A 25,000-nucleotide genomic window follows, 5' to 3' on the forward strand; every position below is an offset into this window, starting at 1 on the left:
AAAGAATTCCTAGAGAAATAAATAAAGCAATCTCTGATGAAAATTTCCAAAGAAAGAGAGAAGAGGTTTGTTGAAATTTCTGAAGAATTCGAGAAGAAAATTTCCAAATGGATCGTTGGGAGATTTTTTGAAAAAAAAATTGAGAAAGAATTTTAGAAGACTCTTTGTGTAAGTTTGCGAAGGAACCCCTGGAAGAATCTTCTAAGGGTTTCTGGTTGCTGAAAAAAAAAAACCTGGAAAAAATTCTAAATGATTTTTCAGAGAAATCCCTGGAGTAATATCCAAAAAAAAAAAAAACAGTACAGAAATATTTCATAAGAATCCTTAGACGAAATCAAAGAGAGAATCGAAAAGTATCTTAGTAAATATGAGATTTCTTGGAGGGATTTGTTAAAGAGTTTTTGAAGAAATTCATGGAAGAACTTTTTAAGCAGTCAATATAAAACAATCTAACAGAATGCTTCAAAACCAAGTGCAATATGGAAAGAATTCTTGAAGGAATAAATAAAGCAATCTCTGATGAAAATTTCAACGAAAAAGAGAAGAGGTTTGCTGACATTACTCGGGGAATCCATGGAGAAACTTCTGAGGAATTATCGAAGAAAATTTTCGAATAATTTGTTGGATGATTTTTCGTAATAATCCGAGAAAGTATCCCCAGAAGACTCCTTATAAAAAGTTTCCGAAGAAACCTCTGGAAGATTCTCTAAAGGATTTTGTGGAAGATTTTCTTAAAAAAAAAACTTAAAAAAAGAACTCTGAAAAAAATTCTGAAAAAAAGTACAGGAATTTTTTAGGGAATCCTTAGACGAAATCAGAACAATCTTTGAAATATTAAGAGAAATTTCTGAGAGCATTCCTGCGCGAAATTCTGTAAATCAAGGAACTTCTGAATTATTATTTAAAAGATTTTCTGAGGAATTTCCTGGATGAATTTGTTAAGGATTTTTTTTAAATCAGAGAAAATCGTCTGAAACTGCCAATGCAAAATGTTTTTAAAGAAATAAATAAAGCAATCTCTTAAGAATCCCAAGATAAATTTCTGAAAACAAAAAATCCAAATCAATCATTTGTTGCGAAAATTTAAAGAAAGTTCATTGTTGCGAGTCAGTTAGCATGTCCCAGCACATTGATCAAAGTAACGACGGATGGTGACTCAACAGCCGGGGTACAATTTTCACAAAATCGTGGCAATTTGTTTGTTTTCTGTAGGACCTGAACTTTATCGTCAGGATATTAGAAATGGTAGACGAGGCTGAAATACGAAACTGCAATGGTTGGATGATTTCGATTTGATTTGGCTGTGAAAAATTTCTGATTCAGTCATATAGAAATTTGGTTGTGTTGAAATAAATAAATAAAACTGAATTAAGTGTTCTATTTAAAAGATAGTTTACTTGAAAGATTCGATTATGGAAATGTGGAATTACAAGTCATTCACGATCAAACCAAATCCGGCTAAATCCAATATCCGGTCAAGGCAAACCCACCAAAGTCAACGAAAATGATCTCATAGAACTCGTAATTGATCATCTAATTTGGTTTCCCTACAGTTCAAACAAATTATAACTCTTCCAAGAAGTTCGTGATCTTCATTGGAAGTATCCATTACCTGGTTGGATCAATGATCGATCTGAACGCGATCATTAGTGCAATATGCCCGCGCAGCGCAGCGGTCTGGTATTGCCCCGCAGAATAGGAAAACGATAATTGACGCGTGATCTCCTCCTCCGTGATCGATACATACCTGCAACGAGAGAAGAAGAAAGAAGAAAATCGATTAGCAGCTGTTTGTGGATAAATCGTTTTTGATGAAACGATCGCGATCATACGAAGGTTCGTCTAATTTCAATTAGGGTAATTCGCTAATTGTTGAACACTACCCAAATGTTGAACAGTTTCTGAATATTTTATTATAAACCTTACTTAAGTAATTTTCATCCAACGTAAATATATGATGTAGATGCATATACATGTGGGTAACGATACTGCTCTAATTAAGTTACAATATTATACATATTTACGTCAAAAAACAATATTGAAAATTTTGTACCGCTGATGACACGAAAACTGCACAATTCTTAAGATTAACTTTAAGAAATTGCTGTTACGAAATAAGCTTTGCGGGCAAATCGACCACAAATATCAAAGGCACACCATAGTTACAAGACATGGAAGGATGTCATTAACAGTTTACCATTGTTTAAAATCACATTTTCATTGTAACTTAATTTGAAATAATATTTTTCTTATCACACTATCATTATGCATCCATGATCCAATTGTTGAACACTGGCATAACCTACGATGACTGCTAGATTTTTTTTTTTCACTTTAACTAACCGTGCATTGCATGGGGTTTCAAGGGCGTTCCAGGGATGTTCTAGGGGTGTTCCAGTGGGCTTCAGAAAGATTCCAGTGGTTTTCAATGGGTTTTAAGGGCGTTCCAGAGGTGTTCAAGAGGAATTCAGAGTGTTAAGGGGGTCCAACGAGTATTTCAAGGCGTTCCAGGAGGCTCAGGAGCAACCCACGGGTTTTCAAGGGATTTCAGGGTCGTTCCATGTGTGTTCTTGGGGGTTGAGTGGGTCCCATGGGTTTCCAGGAGAGTTTTAGGGGCTTTTAAAGATGTACTTTTCTTCTGTCGTTTTCGCTTCTAATTAAATCTTTTCAGCCATTTTTGCATCTAGTCATGTTTAACCCTTATGTGGCCGGCAGGGTACCCGGGTACCCAGCACCCATTTAAAATACACGGTGTAGAAAAAAGCAAAAAGTTTGCCGGCCACATAACGGTTAAAACGATTTCAGTCCACTAGAGCTCTCTTCAAATGTGCGATTCCTTGTCATTTAAATGAATTGTCACTAGCTCGGACTAGCTGGGCACAAAACACGAAAAAACCCGGAAAAAATCCGCCAGAGTGAAAAAATATCGGATGTCGGGTCAAAGTCGGGTAAAATTTTATCAAATGTTGGACCACTGTTGGACCCACATCGGGTAACTGTCGTGTCTATGTTGGGTTTGGTGGCCAAAATAAAAATAGGTGAATGATGGGTTGATGTCGGGTTATACGTCATCAATTACGAACAAAGCTTCAACAGTTCAACAATTGGCGAGAACCGTCCAACATTAGGATGAGCTAGCTTAAGGAAGCGTTCAACATTTGGGTTACAGACTTCCCATACAAATGTTCTATTTTCTCTTAGAAAATGGAATTTAAGGGAATACAAATTCAATGGGCAGTATAAGGGATAAGTAGATCTAGACGTTCACTGGATATTTTTAACTAAAGTGGAATTATGCACGGAAAAACAAACGAAAACCAAAATGCCGGTACTAACCGTTCAACAATTGGCGAATTACCCTAACTCCTCTCTTAAAAATTCTGGTTCATCTATGTGGCAATCATTTCCCCATACTTGTTTCTCTTTCCTAGGTCATTGGCAATCGCAAACCGTAGGAAAAGTGACGCCACTTAACCCCTTAATAATTTATCAAAGGACGGCGAGGCGACCGACCAACCGATGCGGTGATCAGAGATCACCTACACGGAGAGACGAAACTACCCAAAAGTGAGGTCTATCCACCCAACTTCGGGGTTGCGTGCGTCAAGCCAATTTTGAGTTGATGGAATCGATGTTTTTGTTGGGTTGTTCCCGCTTGCTTCCATGTGAAAAAAATACCTAATTTTAAGTTTTTTCCACCCAACCGAAATTTTGACTAGGTTGTATTCACTCAAATTTGAGTACTGTGCTAGAAACTCAGTGTTGGCTTGACGCACGGAACTGCAAAAGTTGGGGTGTTTCTCTCTTCACTCTCTGACAACAATAGAAAGAGCGCATGAAAAGGGAGACGAAAAAGAACTCAAAATTGAGTTTAAAAGTACCTAATTTTGAGTTTTTCAGTTTCTCCGTGTATGATTGCATTTTCTTGAATGTTGAGGATCCGCACTGCGCGCGCATCGAAATGATGCATCGTCTCATCTGCGCGCGCGGAGAGATCACTTTCATCATCATCTCACTTCCATCCCGGCCGGGTGGCGCCAACGTATCTAAATACCCAAGGTAAGAGATTCCCGCAAATGTCAAAAATGAGACTCACCAACACATCTGCGTTAGTTATGAAAAGTTGGTGTTTTTACACTAAAATGTCATTATTTCAGCAAAGTTTGTGAAGTTTTAGTAGTTTGGATGTTTCTAAATGCTGAAAAAATATGTTTAGAACCAATTAAAAAAAAATTGTTACCAATTTTCAAATGGCGATATTTCCTGTTTTATTGCATGGAAGTCACTTTTAATCTAGTGAGATGCAATTAAAAAATTGCTTCTATGATGGGAGTGCTTAATTTCTTAAGAAAGTTTGCTAAATAGTGATGCGCCCATACAAATCAGCGCAAACTTCATAACTATTTTTTGCTTTTTTCCTTTTCTCACTAATCCGCGAATATTAGCGGGAATCTCTTACCTTGGTATTTAGATACTTTGGGGTGGCGCAGCCCATCTACGCATTGCGGTCGATGAGGCGCTCTTCTGAGCTGGGGTCATTGAGGTTGATTGGCTCTTTACCGATTGGCACAGATTTGGACGCAGTCGTACATGAGCGCGGATAAAGTAGCACACCAGCAGTCAGATGAAAAGGAAAGTTTACGGGGACGTAAATCACGGTTCCTGACATTACAGGAGGCTGACAATCGCCGCATAAATGGCCAAAACTGGACCGCCAGACGTGTGCTCTCATTAGCAAGTGTCCCCATAATTCACACGAACGCGGGCAACCCGGTACGCGGGGTTGCCAATGTGATTTGTTCGAAGCACATTAAACAAACTTTATAACGCCAATAATGCGCGGCAAATGGCCAGTTTAATTGAGTGCTACCTTACCGCCGCCGTCGCGCAAGCATTCAAAAGCGACGAACCCCTTCTTGACTGTGAGCACGTGGTCGCGATGTCGATTTTGCGCGAATGCGCGCAAACGAGCTGCGAGAGGCGTTGCGAGATATTCTACGACGCGCTCTCTTCTCTTCTAAGCCTTTTTCCCCTTTTTCCCGAAACTCACTGATTCGCGATCGCGAGATCACGCTCGTTCAAAACAATTGCCAGTGAGATGTGAGACAAATGAGTGCTATGAGTGTAGCCTACATGCAGGCGATTGACTGCTCTGGCGATGGAAAGTTGTTTCGCTGAAAAGTAATCAACATTATTTATAACACTAGTTTACAGCATTATTGAACTCGGTAAGCTGATGATCATCAAATGAACATTAAATTTTTGAGTGTAGAATAATTCTGAACTGTTCAAACATGTGAAGGAAAAAATTAAGTAGAGTGGATTTTTTTTTTGAATTGTCATACAAGCCATGTGATTGCTTTTTGTTCTGTTTTTTGAAAAAAAAATGCCCATTTTATACTTCTTAATCTCGAAACCAATGTTCCGTTTAAGCTGATTTTTTCCTGTAACTCGTCAATATCTTATATTTTTAAAGAACGTTGAGAAAGATTTTTATCAACTTTATATTTCTCGATGAACGTTTTTTTTTTTTTGGGGAAATTTGCAAAAATCTAAGGAGATAGTAGTCTCAAAAAGACTGGACGCGAAAAAGTTGAGACAGATTATGTGTAGTTAATACCATAAAAATTCCATCAAAATCGAAGTATTGACGCAGATATTGTCGATACAATAAAATGTGATTTTGAAACTTTGGTCATCCTTTATTAAAAGTTATTATAATATAATTTTGTAGTTAGCTCATCAAAACGTTTAAAAGTTTGACTGTAAAGTGTAAGTTTTTCGAGTACAGTCCGGATTCGCTGGTTGGGTCACGACTGCGCCCCGATTAGCGAATCGTGTTCGTTCGTTGGGGCAACTGACAACTGATCAAAATGCTCTAGACACATGCAAGTGACGAGAAATACGTCACGAAACACTCACATACTTGCACAAACGTTCTGTATATAGGAGCTGCGATGCGACGGCGGTCAGACGTCAAATTCGTTTTGACATTGATTTTGACATTGACAGTGCTTTTTAGTTGAAGTTTGCCCCAACCAGTGAACATTCAACCATCGAGACAGCCCATCTAACGAGCCGCCAACGAACGAATCGGGACTGTAGTAATTTATAATTTCTTTTTACACCTTGGGTACTTTGAAACATTTTAAAATTAGTGTGCACTATTTTGACTGTAGAAATGGCAACACTGTCGCGATGTTTATAAAACTTTGACAGTGTAAGACTGTTGTGTTTGACCATTTTCAGTAAAAATTTCAGCCATTTTGGTTGAATAGTTTCTAAGTTAGAGCAGGGCATTTGTTTTATTATCGTACAAATTGGGTCGAAGGGTCTCAGATTTTCATGAAAATTTTTACACAGGCTGGGCTCATGAATATATGAACAAAAAAATTGAGAAAAATTCAGGAAATTCTTTGTTTTCCCCTGACACTGCTTACTTTAAAAAATCATAACTCAATAGAATCAAAGTCTCTATAGATTAACGGCTACGCAGTCTTAGGGTTCAAAAAACGAGTTTAATTATTCACCCGACGTTTCGACACGGGGATTGTGTCTTCCTCAGGGGGAAAATAAATATTATATAAATATAATAATCTATAGAGTCAAGATTACATTCGATTTCCAACAGCAATAGAATCAAAGTTTTTTTAGAAAATGAGAGCAAATTTTCTCAGAAATCCAAAAAAAAATGAAGTGGAAAAAGTTTTCTACAAAATTTTCCACCGTTGAGAAAATTCAAAAAGAAAAGCCGGAAAAATTATTCCCGAACTCGCGGAAAATTTTCAAAAAAATATTTTTGAGAAGGTAATTTCATAAGCTTTGATCACTGAAATTTTTGGAATGGACTTTTTTCTTTCTTGAGTTATGATCAATTTTGTGAAAAATAGCTATGTACACATATTTTTCATATAACTGGCCATAACTCAAGAACGAAAAACAAGTGCATTCCAAAAATTTCAGCCATCAAAGTATATGAAACTACCTTCTCAAAAATATTTTTTTTGGAAATTTCCCGCGAGTTCGGGCATTGTTTTTCCGGCTTTTCTTTACGAATTTTCTCAACTGTGGATAATTTTGTGGAAAACTTTTTCCAGTCATTTTTATTTTTTGGATTTAAGAAAAATTTGCTCAAATAAAAAAAAAATACTTCATCAACTATTTGTTGTGATATAAAGTTTCAAAAATCGTCATCATTGAAATTTCGAAAGCAGTTTTCGGGCCTTATTATGAGTGTCACTTCACGGTGAAAATCGATCACGGTGACACATTGCGAATCCACGGTGAAAAAGTTGTGGGTTAATCAAATGGGAATCACTTTCACCGTCCTTATTACCGGTGTCACTTTTTTTGTTTTCACCGTGAAGTGACACTCGTAATCAGGCCCTTCTTTTTACAAACGTTAATGTTTATAATGAAAATGTATACACTGCACAATGGTCCACGAAACAGATTTACGAGGAAAGATGCATTCAGCGCCTTCAAATGATTTTCTAGATTAATATGGTCTTCTACAAAGTTTTTCCTAAAAATAAGGCCCTCTTTTCAATATACATGAAAATTAGGGGGTCCATATTTTCTAAGAAATTGGTAACCAAACTTTTTTATTTGCAAGAATAACTGTATACATTCTTCAGGGTAGTTGTAGATCTATCAATTTTGAGCAAGTTTACTGAAGACACTTTTTATGTAGCTTTTAAATTGACCGATCTAGTGGTATTCTTCTGGGTGGTTCAAGAAAAACCGGTTTTCTGGCGTTAACTTTTTCAGTTTCGATTTTTCATCAAAGTCACCCAAGAAACACTTGTAGAGCATTTGAAGACGCGTCGTTTCGTGCGCTAAGATGGTCGTTATCTCTTTTGGTTCAAAAATTACAGGCGTTTTTCTTTTAAAATCGTAGTTTTTAAAAGGTGTTATGACGGGTTGGGGCAAACACAAAATATATCTTTTGCCCGCATTTAAAAGAAGAAATGTTGTTATAAAATATATAAAAAAATTAGAGGGGTGTTATTTTTGTAACTCAAGGGAAATATACTTGAAAAGTGCCTATTTTTTTTCTAGAAAATCATCAATATCTTTTGAACGGAATGACGTAGAAACATTATCAAATGCGCATTTTTGGAAGCTCTAAAAGTGGTTCTCAGGCGACTTTGACGAGAAATTGGAAACAAAAAAGATATAGCAATAAAACGATTTGTTCTAGAGTCACCCTATGAAAACTATGGGAAATGCTCCAAATTTGGTCAAAACAGTTTGAACGCTTTATCTTTTTTGTTTCAAATTTGTCATCAAAGTTGTCTAAGAACCATTTTTAGAGCTTCCAAAAACGTACATTTTCGTGCGCTGAGAATGTTGCTACATCATTCCGTTCAAAAGATATTGATGATTTTCTAGAAAAAATAGGCACTTTTCAAGTATTTTTCCCTTGAGTTACAAAAATAACACCTCTCTTATTTTTTGATATGTTTTATAACAACATTTCTTCTTTTGAATGTGGGCAAAAGATATTTTTATGTTTGCCCCAACCCATCAGAAACCCCTTTTAAAAAACTACGATTTTAAAAGAAAAACGCCTGTAACTTTTGAACCAAGAGAGATAACGACCATCTTAGCGCCGAAACGACGCGCCGAAACGACGCGTCTTCAAATTCTCTACAAGTGTTTCTTGGGTGACTTTGATGAAAAATCGAAACTGTAAAAGTTAACGCCAGAAAACCGGTTTTTCTTGAACCACCCTAAGCTTATTCAGAAAAATACCTCTAGATCGGTCAATTTTAAAGCTACATAAAAAGTGTCTTCAGCAAACTTGCTCTAAATTGATACATCTACAACTTTCCCGAAGAATGTATACAGTTATTCTTGCAAATAAAATAGTTTGGTTACCAATTACTTTGAACATATGGACCACCCTAATTTTCATGCACATTTTAAAGAGGGCCGTATTATTAGGGACAACTTTGTAGAAGACCATATTTGCCTAAAAACTTATTTGAAGGCGTTGAATGCATCTTTCCTCGTAAATCTAGTTCGTGACCACTGTGCACTGCATTGCATTCTCCATCTGGTATGTAGTGAATATATTTTCATAACGAACATTCGTGTCTTGAACGAGAAAACTGCTTTTGAAATTTCAAAGATGACGATGATATCAATGACGAATCCTTCAACCTTAATAATTGTTTTTTTCACAGGTAGGGTTTACATATATGAACAAAAACTAAATTAAAAAAAATCAGGGCCGCTCAACTGTATTGTAGCATCGTAGACACATTTTTTTTTGCGAAATCATAAGTAAATTTTCTCAAAAATTGAAAAAAAAAATAAATATTGTTTTGCGCAAAGTGTTCCACAGTTGAGGAAAATTCGTTGGGAAAGTCGGAAAAACTATTATAAACATTTTTTTTTTGGATGGAAAAAATATAAACTATAATCTATGAAATTCTCAAGATGTGGTTTTTCTTCGTTACTGAGTTATGGCCAATTTTGTGGAAATTGTCCAGATGTGCTATATGAGCCGTTTGTTATAAAAATCATAACTTAAGAATGAAGCATCGTAGACACAATGTTTTTTGTCTTTCTCGTACACTGTACTGGAAAGGCTATATGTTCACTCCAAAAATGACTTTTTGATAGAAGCCTCGAAGGGTCGAGATACATATACCAATCGACTCGACTCGACGGATTGAGGTGATGTATGTATGTGTGTGTATGTGTGCAGAAAAAAAACTCACATCACTTTTAGGTAGTAAACCTCAACCGATTTTTATGACCGACGGTTCATTCGACGCGGAATCTGGACTTATTATATCCTATTGCAAATGGTTCGGATCGGTCCAGCCGTTCCGGAGTTATCGCCATTTACGTGTTCCGGACCGGTACCCCAGGAAGGAGCCAGATATGGAAATGTTACAAACCCATGCATGCGACACATCTAACCGCGGCATTTTTGATAACCTGATGAACGGTAAGCAGTGAAGTAGTATCAGTCTATATCTGAACCGGAATTGTTCCGGAATCGGTTCCGGGCGTCCCGCCGGAAGTGGCCAAATATGGAAGTGAATTAAATCCATGCATGCGACACCTCAAATTGCGGCTTTTTCTAACCTGATGAACGGTGAGCAGGAAAATAGTCTCAGACCATATCTGAACCGGTGGTGTTCTAGAACCGGTTCCGGGTGACCAGTTGGAAGTGGTCAGAGATAAAAGTGTACTAAACCCAAGCAAGCGACACATCAAACCGTGGTATTTTCGATAAACTGATGAACGGTAAGCAGGGAAGTAGTATCAGTCTATATCTGAACCGGTACTGTTCCGGAACCGATTCCGGGTGTCCCGCCGGAAGTGGCCACTTATAAAAGTGAACCAAACTCATGCATGCGACACATCAAATTGTGGGTTTTACGATAACCTGATGAATGGTTAGCAAGAAAATTGGATCAGAACACATTTGAAACAACCGGTAGTTTTCCGAAACCGGTTCTGGGTATCCCGACGGAAGTGGTCAAAACTAAAAGTTAACCAAACCCATGCATGGGACACCCCAAATCACGGTTTTTTAAGTAACGCGATGAACAGTTTGCAAAAAAATAGTCTCTCTATGGGATAACCGATAGTGTTCCGGAACCGATTCAGGGTAACTCGCCGGAAGTAGGGAAATAACATCTGAACCAAACACATGCATGCGACACATTAAAAAATAAAGACTGTTTGATAACCTGATGGGCAGTTATCAAGAAAATAAGCTCAGACTCCACTAGAGACTACCTGTTGTGTCCTAGAACGGGTTCCGATTATCCTGATGGAAGTGGTCGAATATAAAAGTACACCAAACCCATGCATAAGTAACCTGATGAACAATTAGTCAGAAAATAGCCTCAGATCATATTTGGGAGATCTGGTAGTGTCCCGAAACCGGTTATGGTGTCCCGTCAGAAGTGGTAAAACAATAACCTACCGAACGGTTTGTAAGAAAATAGCCTCAGATAACATTTGTAACAACCGACAGTGATCCGGAACTATATTCTCAGGATCCGGAAAGTATTCTCAGGATTCAGGAACGCTTCGGCTAACGTAGACGGAATGATCATGAGTACATATGTGACGAGAAAGGCACTATCACAACTAGGTGGTTTAATATTGTTTTTTTTTTGTGAAATCGAAAACAAATTCTCTACGATCCATAAAAATATACAATAAAAACATAGTTTTCCGCAAATTTTTCTACTGTTGAGGAAAGTCGGTTGGAAAAGTCGAAAAATTATTTAGGAAGTCCGGAAAATTCACAAAAAATAGTTTTGGAAGAAAATGTTAAAGGTTTATTTTGTAAAATTTTCAAGATGTGTTTTTTTCTTAATTCCTGAGTTATGGTCAATTTTGTGGAAATTCTCCATATGACTGTGGAAAATGTTTGATTTCCACTGGAGTTTTCCGGAAAATTGGGCGATCCTGATTTTTTTTCAATTTAGTTTTTGTTCGTATATACAGGGGACGGCCAAAATGTTTGGGATAGGCAACTTTTTTTCTTTCACAAAAAAGTTCAACAAGCTATAACTTTTCATAGAGCGTATCAAAAAATCTTAAATTTTGACTGTTTGTCAACCTATTATGTGTGCATCATTGGTACAAATTTGGGCTCGATTGATCAATATTTCGCAAAGTTAGAACCGTTCGGGTAAAACACTATTTTTCAAAGAACTCATTTTTGAGGTATCATATCTCGGAAACCAGTGAACCGAATTGAATGAATTTTTGAACGTACACTAACAATATGTAAATGATTCACAAACTATTAAAGCATAGGTACTTTTTAAACATTGAAAAAAGTTATCATTTTGGATTTTTCTCGAAAAAATGTAATTTTTTTACATCAATGTCAATAAATTTTAGAGTTGATATCCAAAGATTTTCCACTTCTGTTCTCAAGTTATCTCTAATCAGATATATTAGAGCCTATTAAGATTGCAGGAAGAACACATTTAGTAATTTTTGTGTGGTATTGTAAATTTGACTTATTTTCCTCCATATGGGTAAAAATTTCAATCCGGTATAACTTAATTCGCCGGGAGAAAATATTATTTTTTGTAACGTCGTATTAAGTATCAATATATTGTTCATAAACGTTAAAAAATTCATTCAATTCGGTTCACTGGTTTCCGAGATACGACAATTCAAAAATTAGTTGTCTAAATAATAGTGTTTTACCCAAACGGTTCCAACTTCGCGAAAAATTAAAAAATCGAGCCAAAATTTGTACCAATGATGCACATATAATAGGTTGACAAACAGTCAAAATTTGAGATTTTTTGATGCACTCTATGAAAAGTTACAGCATGTTGATTTTTTGTGTGGGAGAAAAAAAGTTGCCTATCCCAAACATTCTGGCCATCCCCTGTATGTGAACCCTACCTGCGAAAATTTTTTATTAAATTCTTGGAACATTCGCGCCAATTTGAACGATAATAAAAAAATCCCCGCAACCGACTTCGCCCCCATACTGCATGAATGCATAATTGAGTACCCGACTTCCGATCTAGATCGGATTTTGTTTTTAACTCACCTTTTCACTGGAGTTCATTCACTCAATGAAATTTATTACACCCAGTAAAACTGACCCAATCTGCGGATCCCGATCCGATTGGCACTGCCGCCTCCACACTGTCTGTGGTAGGGTCTCTTTAATTGACCCACCCCCGCCCGCCAAGAATGAATACTGAAACGCTTTAGCAAAAAGAAAAAAAAAACCTCGCCAAAAGCCAGGCAAAAGGTGAGAGATAAAATCTGTCGGTGATTTATTCAATCAATACTTTGGTACTAAGGTACGGAACTCTCGTCGCCGTGCACCGTTTTATGCAAACTAGGCAAAATCGTTGCGCGCGCCGGGGTCCATTCGCTCGATCGCTTTGTTTCCACTTCTTACGGGTCGATGCCATTTGGCTCTGCTGGCTGGCCCGTTATTTCTTCTGGTGGCGGTGATGTGTCAAGACCCCTAATTATAGGAGTCGGATTTTCGCTATTAACTGCCGACAATTAATCAGATCATAAAGGGGGACCTTGGAGGGACCCCAAACCCTATTCCGCAATGGGATCAATTAGTGTCAATTTCTTGCTCGGGTTCGAACGAACGCACATTATTGCTAGGGGTCATTAATTTAGGTTCTGAATAAATCTGGCTGAAGTCAGGTCACCCATCGTAGGTTTGCACTGTGAGTTCGCAGATTTGTTGGTTTGCCATTCGCGCGCTGAAGTCGTGGTCAATTGTCGTCGTTTTTCTACCATTCTTGGTGCTAAGATTATGTATGTGCAAAAAAAGAGAACAGAACCACAACCATTCTGGTTATGTCGAGCAAATGAGAACATTTGTCAATGGGTAATTAGAGCTGATAAATGATTGTAAAACCACTGCACTTCAGGTATCGATTTGACTGCTAATGATCTTAGACAACATTGTATCAATGGCCATTTTGAGCATTTTAAATAGACTGTTCAAGGTACAGCCCTTTGTTCTGGGTTTGGGCTTGGGTTATCTAGAATCTAAACAGAAATTTATACATAGTATCACTTTGAAAAAAAATGTTTGCTTAACAAACAATAAATACAGTAATGTATTCAAGAAAACTTGTTTTTATTTAAGCAAAATCGTTTCTCTAGGATATCGAACAAACATTAAAAAAAAAACATGACTGCCATAAAACTCCCGAAAGATAACACATCTCAAATAGTATCCTATTAACATTTGGAGTAACTTTTCTATCACCGACCCTCCTCAGTCTCTGATATGTGTTGTGACTTGCGATCAGCGCTGGCCCGCGTATTCCACTTTCGATTTTGCTTCCCTCTGGATCTGTTGAACTAAAACTTCGTGAACTGAACTGGAGGATAACTAGACTGTGACCTACCGATTGGAACTTTGATTGAAATTTCATTTTAAAGTCACAAGCAGAGAAGTGGTCGTACAACCTATTTCTTTCCTCATGTGGGACTGTGGACATGGTATGGATATGTGTAGTCAAACCCGAAAAGTTATGGCCCTATTCACCCCATGTATGAAGGTGATCGAATGGGGCACGCTTTTCACGTCCCTGATTGGGGGAAAAACTTGTCGATTGACAGCAGCCGGTTCAGCTTGTAAAATGTTAAGTGGTTTCGATCGATTGGGTGCGGAAGGGTGCCACCACACGTGCCCGACAACGACGGCGTCCGAGGGTCTTAAAACGACGATCGCTTGTTACAGCTACAGTTACAAAGCTCTCCCCGAAGGGTCGTTTACTCTTGGCGGTCGGACGATGGACAACAACTAACGACGTCATTCAAGGTGAAGATTTATGACCAAGCGTGGCCATAACCGGAGCACGTGTTGCTCCGTCGAATGGAAACGTCAATTAGATCTGAAATTGATCTCACGAGAAATAAAGGTCAGTTTGGTATTTTAGGTACATATTGGTAGTTGAAGGAGCGTTAGGAAAACCTGAAAGTGAGATATTCACGAATGCTTCAAACTATCCTTATTCCTCCAATTACCAGGTTGTCGCTTGGGGTCAATATTGGCATCACTCTCCTCCATTACACCAGAGGAATTCAACACCTATATCTTCCAGCAAATGCAATGCGATCTGGAACCTACACACAATCAATCATCTTTTGTAATTGGTTCAGTTACAGTTTCTATGTGTTCTTACCCTGCCAAAAGTGATAGCTCATTCAATTGTTGGTAATAAATCAAAACTGACTCAAGTACAGGCCGTCGCTCAGCTGTATGGATTGTGGTGACTGATAACGATCAACACTTCACCCGGTATGATTAACCACAATCAGGCTGACCCAGGCTGACGTACATACAGGACTTGTAACATTCATTATGCTTGAAAATGCTCCAACACTTCCCAAGAGATTTGCAAATCACGGATAACTGAGAGTCAACGAAGAAATTGTTTGACATAACTCAAGGGTTTTCCAAACTTTTTTGTCTCACTAATTCGCTCTCACAAGTGGGCACAAACGCGAGTGTGTTGTGGATTGGCATCTAAGCCGAATAGAGAGATGGGTATGTGGAAAAGGAGTGTTCACGGTGTGGCTTCGGAGTCAGTTTGGCTTTCTATTCCGCAGAATTGTTACTTGTGCTGTGGCTTAGTTGGTAAAAGTGCCAGTCTAGCAAATCGCGGAGTCGTGGGTTCAAATCCCACCAGAACGCGATTTTTTTTTTACAAATTTCATCTCTCAATTTATCAATCAGCAACATTTCCTGCCTTCTAATTACAAGTTTTTCCAGTATGTTTCAGACATACCAGCAAATCTGGTAAATGCCAGTAAAGGGCAACATGTATCATTGCTAGCTATGCACTTTTTTCAAATAAATTGCTACGAGTTGTACTCGTTCAATATTAAAAAATAAATAAAATTGAAGCTTGTTTAAAATGTTAATGTGTTTGCTGACGCGAGTTTTGATATTTTTAGAACGCCGGAATGACGATTATACTAAATAAATGTAAATATTAGAAATGTGTAAACTTGATTCTTATTTCTTACCGAAACAAGGCCCTGGTTTACATGGTGAAATTTGTGTCCAGAAAATTCCGAAATTATCTGACAAGACCCTCAACGAAGTCCCATTTTGATTCTTGGCCGATTACTGATATAATCTTTAGTAAATATTGTTTTAAGACTTCTACAGAGGTTCATTGAAAAACGATTTTAAGGATTTTTAGCTGTATTTAGAACTTGCAAACTCTCGAAATATTTGAAGAAAATATCAAGCTACCAAGCAAGCTACCTTTAAGTTCCTTGATCGATTACTCCTCAAATTCTTCGAAACAATAGCAAACAATTTTACTAAGTAGATTCTAAATCAAATTCTTGACGATATAAGGACTGTATCGTTAATTATGAGTACACCTTAAAATTGCTGTATTTCAAAATGTTTTATTTATTTTGTAAATTAAATTCAATTACATTGTTCATCGACCATCAGAAGAGCCCATGACATGATTGTATATTTAATTTTTCGTCGATCTTGCCACCTCTCGCACTTTCTTCTTGGCGTGCTTCATAAGGTTTTGGACAACCGTTCCGACGATGGTTTTGCATACGTTGACCCAGTTTTTCTTGAATTTTGTGACGTCCTCTGCTCCTCTATCCTTTTTCCGTAGTTTCCCTTTCATCAAAGTTAACTATTTCTCAATGGGCCTTATTTACGGGCAATTTAGAGGATTCATTGCCTTTTCCACAAATTGAACATTGTTTACTTCATACCTGTCAAAGGTGTCACGCGCATAGTGGCAGGATGCCAAATCCGGCCAAAGTAATGTAGGACCTTTGTGCTTTCAGATGAGTGGCAGAATATGTTTCTGGAGACATTCCTTCCGGTATATTTCGACGTTCATACCTGGGACGGTGAAGAAAGGTGACGATTTCATACCACATTGACAAATTGCTTGCCTAACCAACACATTTTCCCATTTTTTTTCGCAAAAAATCGATTTCTCCTAATTCTTAACATCCGTGCCATGCTTAACAGTGAAAATCTGTGCCCCTGGAAGTACCTTGTAGTCCTATTTGACATACGTTTCATCATCCATGAATATGCACATGCAATTTTTGCTCAAAACATCGTCGTACAGCTTCCAAGCCTGAGTTTTCACATAATCCGCCAGAATTTGACTGCGTTTTGGACATTTTTGTTTTGGGTAGGTCTTCGGGGAATTACGCTCCTTGGCGCGTATAACCATACCAACAGTCGTTTCACACTTTTTTGCGTAATCTCTAATGGATACCTCCTATTTTCCTTCAACGATTTTGCAAGTTTTGCTGTCCAAATTTGACTTGGACGTAAGTCTTTCAGTGTGTTATGCATACCGAATCGTTTGATAGCATTTTGGACAACAAAAACCCTAACACATTCAATTTTTGCTAATTTTCTTAGCGATGATCATTTTTCCTTGCAGTGCCTGGTCACAATCGATTTTCGCTTCTCCTCCGTAAACCCTCGCATTGTTCCACTTGAGGAAAAACTTTAACTTTTAATGAAGGTTATCGTTTGTCTACAACGTTAGCAACACATAGACACAAAGCAGTTAACAAAATAAGGCATAGTCTTTTTAATACAGAGCCTCAAAGGTGTACTCATAATTAAAGATACAGTCCTTACTATGAAAAGTCACAGCATGTTGAAATTTTTGTGAGAGAAAAAAAGTTGCTTATCCCAAACATTTTGGCCATCCCCTGTACAGCCACCTAATTCGATTTTAATTTACCCATATTTGTGTTAAACTGCTGCCATATTTATTTAAGATTTATTAAATTAGTTGCGTAGCGAAGGAGTTATTAGGAACCTATCACTATGAAACTCTTACTGCAATCATTCATAGAAAATTGTTTTAAAAAATAGTTGATTGTTTGAAATTTAATGTTAGAAAGTCGTGAAAAATTCAATTTTCGACCGTTCCTCCACAGGGTGTCTTCGTAAGACAAAATGTAATGCGCTGATTTTTTTTCGGCGGATAACCTTCCGAAAAATTTTTTACGTAAATTAATCCAAATGATTAGACAGATTTTTTTAAAGTTGTCTTTTTTTTTAATGAATGGCTTCTCTGAAAAATTAAAAACTTCTTATTTTGCAGAAAATTTAATAACAGGTAGCCAGTGTTTTCTTGAAAGCACCAGACAATTTTATTGAAAATTCAACATTCTTTAAATGTATGTAAACAGATAATCCAGTTAGGATTATTCTTGAAAATCATCCAGTGATCCATCAGAAACTTTTCCAAGTATTCTGATGGGGTTTAAAAAAATAATCTCTATGTTTTCATCCTCGAAAAATGTATTTCCCAACTGGATTCACATCATTACGAGAACCTCAATATTTCTTTTAGTTATTTTTTTTTCAAATAAAAGAAGTATTTCGGAGGAAGAATCAAGGCATCTTCTGAATTTTTCTCCTGGTGCAAAAACCATTTTAAAACAAAAATTCGAAAAAAATGCAAAAATTGCTTGACTGCCTTCGGTGTGGCTGCTGATAGTATAAGCCGTTTTACGAGACGTTCCAGAACAGTTGATCGCAGCAGCGGCGTCAACTGACAGAACTCCACGCACGTTTGTTTTGCTGGAATATCGTGTAATTTTCGAAAAGGTACTAGCTCAAAAAAAGTACTGGCTGAATCACGGAATCTGGTCCCAGTGTTTCCTATTGAAAATGGTTCGGATCGGTCCAGCCGTTCAGGAGTTATGACCATTTAGTTATTCCGGACCGGTACCCCAAGAAGGGGCCAGATATGAAAATGCTACAAACCTATACATGCGGCATATCAAACCGCGTCATTTTCGATAACCTGATGAAACGTAAGCAGGAAAATAGTCTCAGACCACATCTGAACCGATAGTGTTCCGTTACCGGTTCCAGGTGTCCCGCCGGAAGTGGCCAAATATAAAAGTGAACCATACCCATGCATGCGACGCATCAAATCGCGGCTTTTTCGATAAACAGATGAGCGGTTAGCAGGAAAAAAGTCTCAGACCATATCTGAACCGGTAGTGTTCCGGAACCGGTTATGGGTGTCCCGCCGGAAGTGGCCAAATATAAAAGCGAACCAAATCCATGCGTTCGGCACATCAAGCTGTGGCATTTTTTAAAACCTGATAAACGGTAATCAGGAAAATTGTACCAGACCTTATTCGAATCAATAGTCTTCTTGAACCGGTTCCGAGTGTCCCGCCGGAAGTGGCCAAATAAAAAAATGAACCAAACTCATACATGCGGTACATCAAATCATGGCTTTTTCGATGAACGGTTAGCAAGAAAATAGGCACAGACCACATAAGTTAATACCGGTAGTGTTTCCTGCCCAGCCGGAAGCGCCACGCTAATGAACAGATGGCAATAAAATAGTCACAGAACATATTTAGGACAACCGCTAGTGTCGTGGAATCGGTTCCGGGTATCCCACCGAAAGTGGTCAATCGTAACAGTGAATCAAACCCATGCATGGGTCATCATGATGACACAATCAAATAACGGCTTTTTCGATAACCTAATGGACGGTAAGCAGGAAAATTATCTAAGACCATATCTGAACCGGTAGTGTTCCGGAACCGGATTCTTTTTTTTTTATTCTTATCATTTATTTAATAGGCTCATGCGCACTAGGCATAACGGAGCCGATTTTACGTATTTGATTACATTTTTTAATCAAGTGTACAACCCTGTCTTATTAATTCATCTATCCGTCTACCCTCCTCCTCGATGTACTGTTGTCGAAGATCGGGGTCGTCGATGTGCGAATATGATCCACGTCGGTACCGCACTGGTGCGGGTTCGGGTGAAACATCATGATCAGCTACGTTGCTATCGCTTTCGCTAGATATAGAAACAGGTGCTGGTGGTGGACGTTTGGATGCGCTTGTGTTAGCCGAGTCCGAATCGACTGATCGTTGCCGCTTTGGCTCCTGTTTATTTTTTACTTGTTTTATTGTTTTGCCTTTACCGCCGGTCTCCGGCTTGGAGAGAGAAGGCCATTGTTTTTCGGCAAGCGTTGATGGAATTTGTGTCTCGTTCGATTTATTAGATAGCACTGGCTGTTTCTTCGTCGTGGATGCTGCCGCTTCAGAGCATCGCAGCTTTGGGTGGTCTTTACCACCACAATTGCGACAAGTGCGGGTTTGTGAAGTGTATGAAACAAACGTTGTTTCATCGGATACTGTGATGTACGACGGGATGGGTTGGGTTAGCTGCATACGTACCACACGTACCCCGTTGCTTAGACCCGGAAAGTAACTTCTCCAAACGTCGTTACGTATGGAGATTACTTCTCCATACTGCTGCATGTGGGTAAAAATCGTGTGGTTTTCGATCTCCTCTGGTAGGTCATGCAGACGAACGTCAACGGCGCAGCTATCGACGTAAATCGGTACTGGAATTGGAAGTTGCTTTCCTTCACAATTCATGAAGTGCTTTAGATGGTACTTCGAGGCTATCCTGACTGCTTCTTCTTCACTTTTCATGGTCATATAGATGACATGTCGTACTATGTGAGGTTGGATGGCCTTTACTAGTGACATATCCAACTCCAACTCACAATCTAGGAACTGTTTAACATCAGCGATGCTAGGCCGCTTCGGAAGAACAGATGTGTCAAGCACTACACAATTTTTCCTTGTAACTGGCATAGTGGTAAAAAAAAATAAAACCGAGAGAAACCGAACGCGTGCTGTTTCGCTGAGAGATGGATAGCAACTGAAACCGGATTCTGGTGTCCCACTGGAATTGGTCAAATATTAAAGTAATCCAACTCATGCATTTGACGCACTGAACCGCTTTTTTTTATAATCTGATAACGTTTAGCAAGAAAATGGGAATGAAATAGATAGACGACTTCAGAGACTACCGATAGTTTTGCAGAATCTGCGTTCGATGCTTTGTCGTAATTTCGAAAATTAACAAAATCAATACAAGTGATAAATATATGTGAAGCAGCAAAACTAAATGATCTCATCAAAGCACACCATTTCAGATTCCTGAGGTTTAAATATACAGAAGGATGGGCCATTGTTGTATTGGAATGTTAAAATTAAATCAAATCGAAATTTTGGGCTCTACCCCATTTGGCATAAGGACATTTGGCATAATTCTATTTGACATAAATGCTATTTGGCATAATGTCCCTTTGGCATAATGACCATTTGGCATAATGGCCGTTTGGCATAACACGAAGAACAGCCTTTTTGATAAGAATGTGCATAATATTTGTTATGCCAAATGGCCATTTTGCCAAATGACCGTTATGCCAAATGGCTTTTAGGTCAAATGGCGTTATGCCAAACTGCATTATGCCAAATGGAGTACAGTCAAAATTTTGACGTGATTGGTTGCGCCCCGCGCTGGTTGATATGCAAAGAGATCTGTGATTCTGAATAAAGTTATATCCTAGCTTGTAATTATCGTCTTGATATTGATCAGCTTTTAGTGATAGAGAAGATATTTAAGCAGTCAACTGAATGGTGTGATATTTCTTAGCTCAATCTATACGTCGAACATAATTTCGGACATCAACGGAAACATCATGAGTATATATTCGACGAGAAAGGCACAATCACCACTAGGTGGATTAAACTGGGTTTTTTATGGTCCAATTCACACAGAAACGACAACTTTTAACGAAAATTATGTTTCCAGACTTCTGCGATCTCAGAAACACAACAAATTCTTTTTCTGCAGCAGGAGTTTATTTAGAAATTATTGTGGAGGCTAATAATAAGTTTATTCTGGTTCATCAGAAAAATGCTCTTTCTGGAGTAACCAAGAAGATACCACTCCTGGAGTAATCTCTGAAGGAACTCCTCGTGGAAAAATCAATGGAGGAACTCATGGAGAAATCCTTGAAGGAACTCCTGAATAAACCCCTAATGAACTTTTTCTGAAGGAACTACCTGAAAAGAAAGAACCTGAATGAACCCCTACTGGAAGAATCAATTAACTCCTCCTGAAGGAAATTTTAGATAGAGATTCCAAAACAAATTAGAAATTCCCAGAGATAATTTGGGAAGAATTCCTTGATGGACTTTTGAGGAAAACCTTGATATAATGAGTGCAGAGAAGGTTGAAGAAACTACTGGAGACATTTCTTACCGAAATTTTAGATTTTAAAGGGACATCGTGAATAGCTGGCTATGAAATGATCGGGTAAAACTCTTCGAAATTGGACAAAATTAAACTTTTTTCAACTAAATGCACTAGATTTTACGTCAATAAGCTTAAGTTAGATAACCTGCGTCGATATTTTCCGAATTCCATTGATTTTGAGAAACCTTACGTACCCAACTATAGTTGGCGCGTATGCTTAGAACATATCATCGCATACCCTTAATCGGATGACGATGTAATTTTACTAAGAGTTTTTCTGATAAAATTTGAGAAAAAAGGGTGAATAGGGGTAATATCGGCAGGTTTGTTTTCTTTGTCATGGGGAGTTTTTCTCGGCCAAATTTCTTGAAACTTGATCGTATAATTCAACTCAAGATTCACCTTGTTTGAGAAAGATTCGAGGACAATTTTGAGTTCAATAGGTTTCGAAAAAACTCTCATGACGAAGCGAAAGAAACGGCCGAAAATACAGTGGGGATTCGCTCGTTGGGTCACGACTGCGCCCCGATTAGCGAATCGTGTTCGTTCGTTGGGGCAACTGACAACTGATCAAAATGCTCTAGACACACGCAAGTGACGAGAAATACGTCACAAATCACTCACATACTTGCGTAAACGGTCTGTACTGGTAACGGTGGTGCAAACTGGTTGTGACATCGATTTTGACATTTTGACAACCAGCGAACATCCAACCATCGAGACAGCCCATCTAACGAGCCACCAACGAACGAATCGGGACTGTACGTAAGTTCCCCTGTGTATACCTACTAGTATTTGTTTCTAAAGTTTTCAAAAACTTCAAGGACAGACTTGTTAGAATCAGAAAATGGCTGCCACAATGGCCGACTTTGGGACCTACTCACGATTTCGAAGGCACAAATCTCTTGATAAACAAAACCAGCGCACCTGATCTTCTTATTTTAAGCTTATTACAAGTGAGCAAGAACAGAATAATGAAATTCATTGTTGTTTGAAGCCTGCTTCTACAGATTTATGCGTCTGAAGTTCTGATGCACTGTTAAAGCGGGATTTCAAGACGTTTGTCCTCAATGTGTTCGCATTATCACTGAGACGGAACCTCACAAGGGGGAAATCTATCAAACCCTCACAAAGTGATCAGCGAATCTCATCAACGTTGTTAGAAACCGCCGTAATTTAGACAACAAGCAATACACGATCACATCTTTAAAATCTACAGATCAACAATCGATCACTCACCTTTTGCTTCCCATGGAGATCAGCGGTCCATTCTGGAGATCCTGCAGTGGCGATAACGGCTGTTGCTGTTGTTGTAGTTGCTGCTGCAGTGACATCCGGGGTTTCAACGGGGGTGGTGGCGATGTCATCACCGGTCCACTCACCCCAGCCGTAGTACTAACCGCACCACCGGGAACCATTGGAACGGCTTGAGTTTGATGGTGCGTGGCGACGGCCACGGCGGCAGCCGCTTTCAGCAGATACTCCGCCACCGGAATCTGCTGCTGCTGCGACGAGTTGTGCGATCGCTTACGCATGGATAGGCGGGAATCCGATTGTCGTGGGACTAGTTGGTGCGGGTGGTGATGGGAAGGAGAGGATTGCAGGGGCATTGGGAGTGAGTGTCGCTGGTCGGGTTTGCCGTTGACCATGACTCGGTGAGCCTGGTGAAGGACGTTGGAGGGAGGAGGTTGGGATTTGCTTTGTGCCATGCTGGACGACGGCCGTCGGTAGATGACTTGGGGTTCCATGGACGGCTGTTGGGGTTTTCTGGGGACGGCGGGAGGGATGATCAGCTGGGTTGGAGGGGCTCCCGGGGGAGGTGGGGACAGGTTCTCGATGGTGGACGCTCGGTATAGGGACTTTTTGTTGGTTTGACCGGCGAAGCTGTTGCGACGGCTTGTGGTTTGAGATTTGGGTTCTCCGGAGTCACTGAGTTGGCGAATGTGTCGGAGGATTTCCGGTGGAGGTGGCGGGAGCGGTTCGTCTTGGTTTAGGAGAATCACGTCTTCGGTTGGGCTCATCATCGGTGGCGGTGGGGGTAGTTCTGGGCTGGGTATTCGGAGCATGGGGTTTTTGGGAGGTCTTTCTGGGACCCAGTCGTCCAGAGCGATGATCGGTCCCATGATCATCGGTCCGAGAAGATCCTTGGACAGCTGCTGCCGCTGTTGCACCATTTTGTCACGAATAGATGAGTATTCCGACGCCGAAGAGGTCCTAAAACGATTGAAAAAGTCAAATTAGAGGCGACATGCAGCCACAACATGGAAGTCGCTAGAATGATTTATTACAAGTTGTTTGCCGTCCCCCGCGTCTGGAACCATGGACCGGTAGAAACGAGAAGTAAGTACAACATTTGCAACAGACTTTTCGTGACATGTAGATTTACATAAGACCGGTCGAGGTGGCTCGTGCCATTCAGACGGGGATTTGTACCTACCTTCGAACCGTGGCGGCCAGATGGGCCGCGTGCGTGGCGACGGCTGCCGTTGACATGGTGGCGCTGCTGTTCAGCCCGGGTATTCCGATCGAACGCGATCGTGGAGGTGGCGGCGGTGGAGATCCATTGGCATCCGCTTGTTGGTGGTGATCTTCGGCGGTTTGATCGCCGAGGATCAGCGTGGCGTTGCTGATCATTTGCGATTCAATGACTTGCGACGGGGAGGATTGAACTTTGTTCAGGAGATTCATCGTGTGGACGGAAGCCAGCTGGTTCCGGAGATTGTTGGCAGCGATCTTGTCCAGCTGCTGTTGGACAACGATGCTCGGATGGTGGTGATAATTGCCGACGATCGGCGATTGCGAGGATGGGGTGAGGTCCATAGTGCTACCGGATGATCCGTACGCACTTGAAATGGAGGAACGTTGCGAGGCCGACTTTAAGGAAGGGGGTGAACCGGACGAATGGTTCAGGTTGAGGGTCGTCGGCCGCGAGAGGTTGTGGTTACTTTCGCGGGCGTGGGCCTGCTGTCGTTCGAAGTAGGATATCACAGCGTTTTTCTGGAACGCTTTTAGCGATGGGTTTGAAACCCGATGCGTTTTGGACGGGTCGAAATACGTATACTTCGGGGGATTTTGGTGCAGCGGTTTGGAGGGAGTTGTGACCGTGGGTGGTGCCGCCGCTGCCAGCTGTTGACTTAGATTCTTGGAAGGATTTGTGTGGGCGTTATTGCTGTTGCCGTTGCTGTTGTTGAGCATGGACAGACTCTGCTGTTGGTGCTTTTCAAGCTCGTTGATGCGCTCGGCTACCGATTGCCAATTGTGCGGACTGAGTTGCCTGAAAGGAAGGAATGTGGGTTAGTGATCGATTGCTTATGCAGGCGATTGTCAATTACCAATAGAAGTAATTCCAACTTTAGGCATGGAACAAAGAAACAACATTTAACCATAACAATC

General features: G+C 39.6%; 1 protein-coding gene across 2 annotated transcripts in view; it reads right to left on the minus strand.

The window, feature by feature from the left end:
* LOC109402335 (protein Shroom) overlaps nt 1-25,000 on the minus strand; it is an 835,627-nt gene that overhangs the window by 388,364 nt on the left and 422,263 nt on the right. For both annotated transcript variants that reach the window (XM_062849388.1, XM_029864194.2), the window contains exons 6-7: nt 24,045-24,881; nt 22,847-23,821 (exon numbers count right to left, since the gene is read on the minus strand). In XM_062849388.1, the coding sequence (XP_062705372.1) occupies nt 22,847-23,821; nt 24,045-24,881 (1,812 nt within the window). The remainder of the gene's footprint in view (nt 1-22,846; nt 23,822-24,044; nt 24,882-25,000) is intronic.

This window comes from Aedes albopictus, chromosome 2 (genome assembly GCF_035046485.1).
Source record: "Aedes albopictus strain Foshan chromosome 2, AalbF5, whole genome shotgun sequence".
Lineage (NCBI taxonomy): Eukaryota > Metazoa > Arthropoda > Insecta > Diptera > Culicidae > Aedes > Aedes albopictus.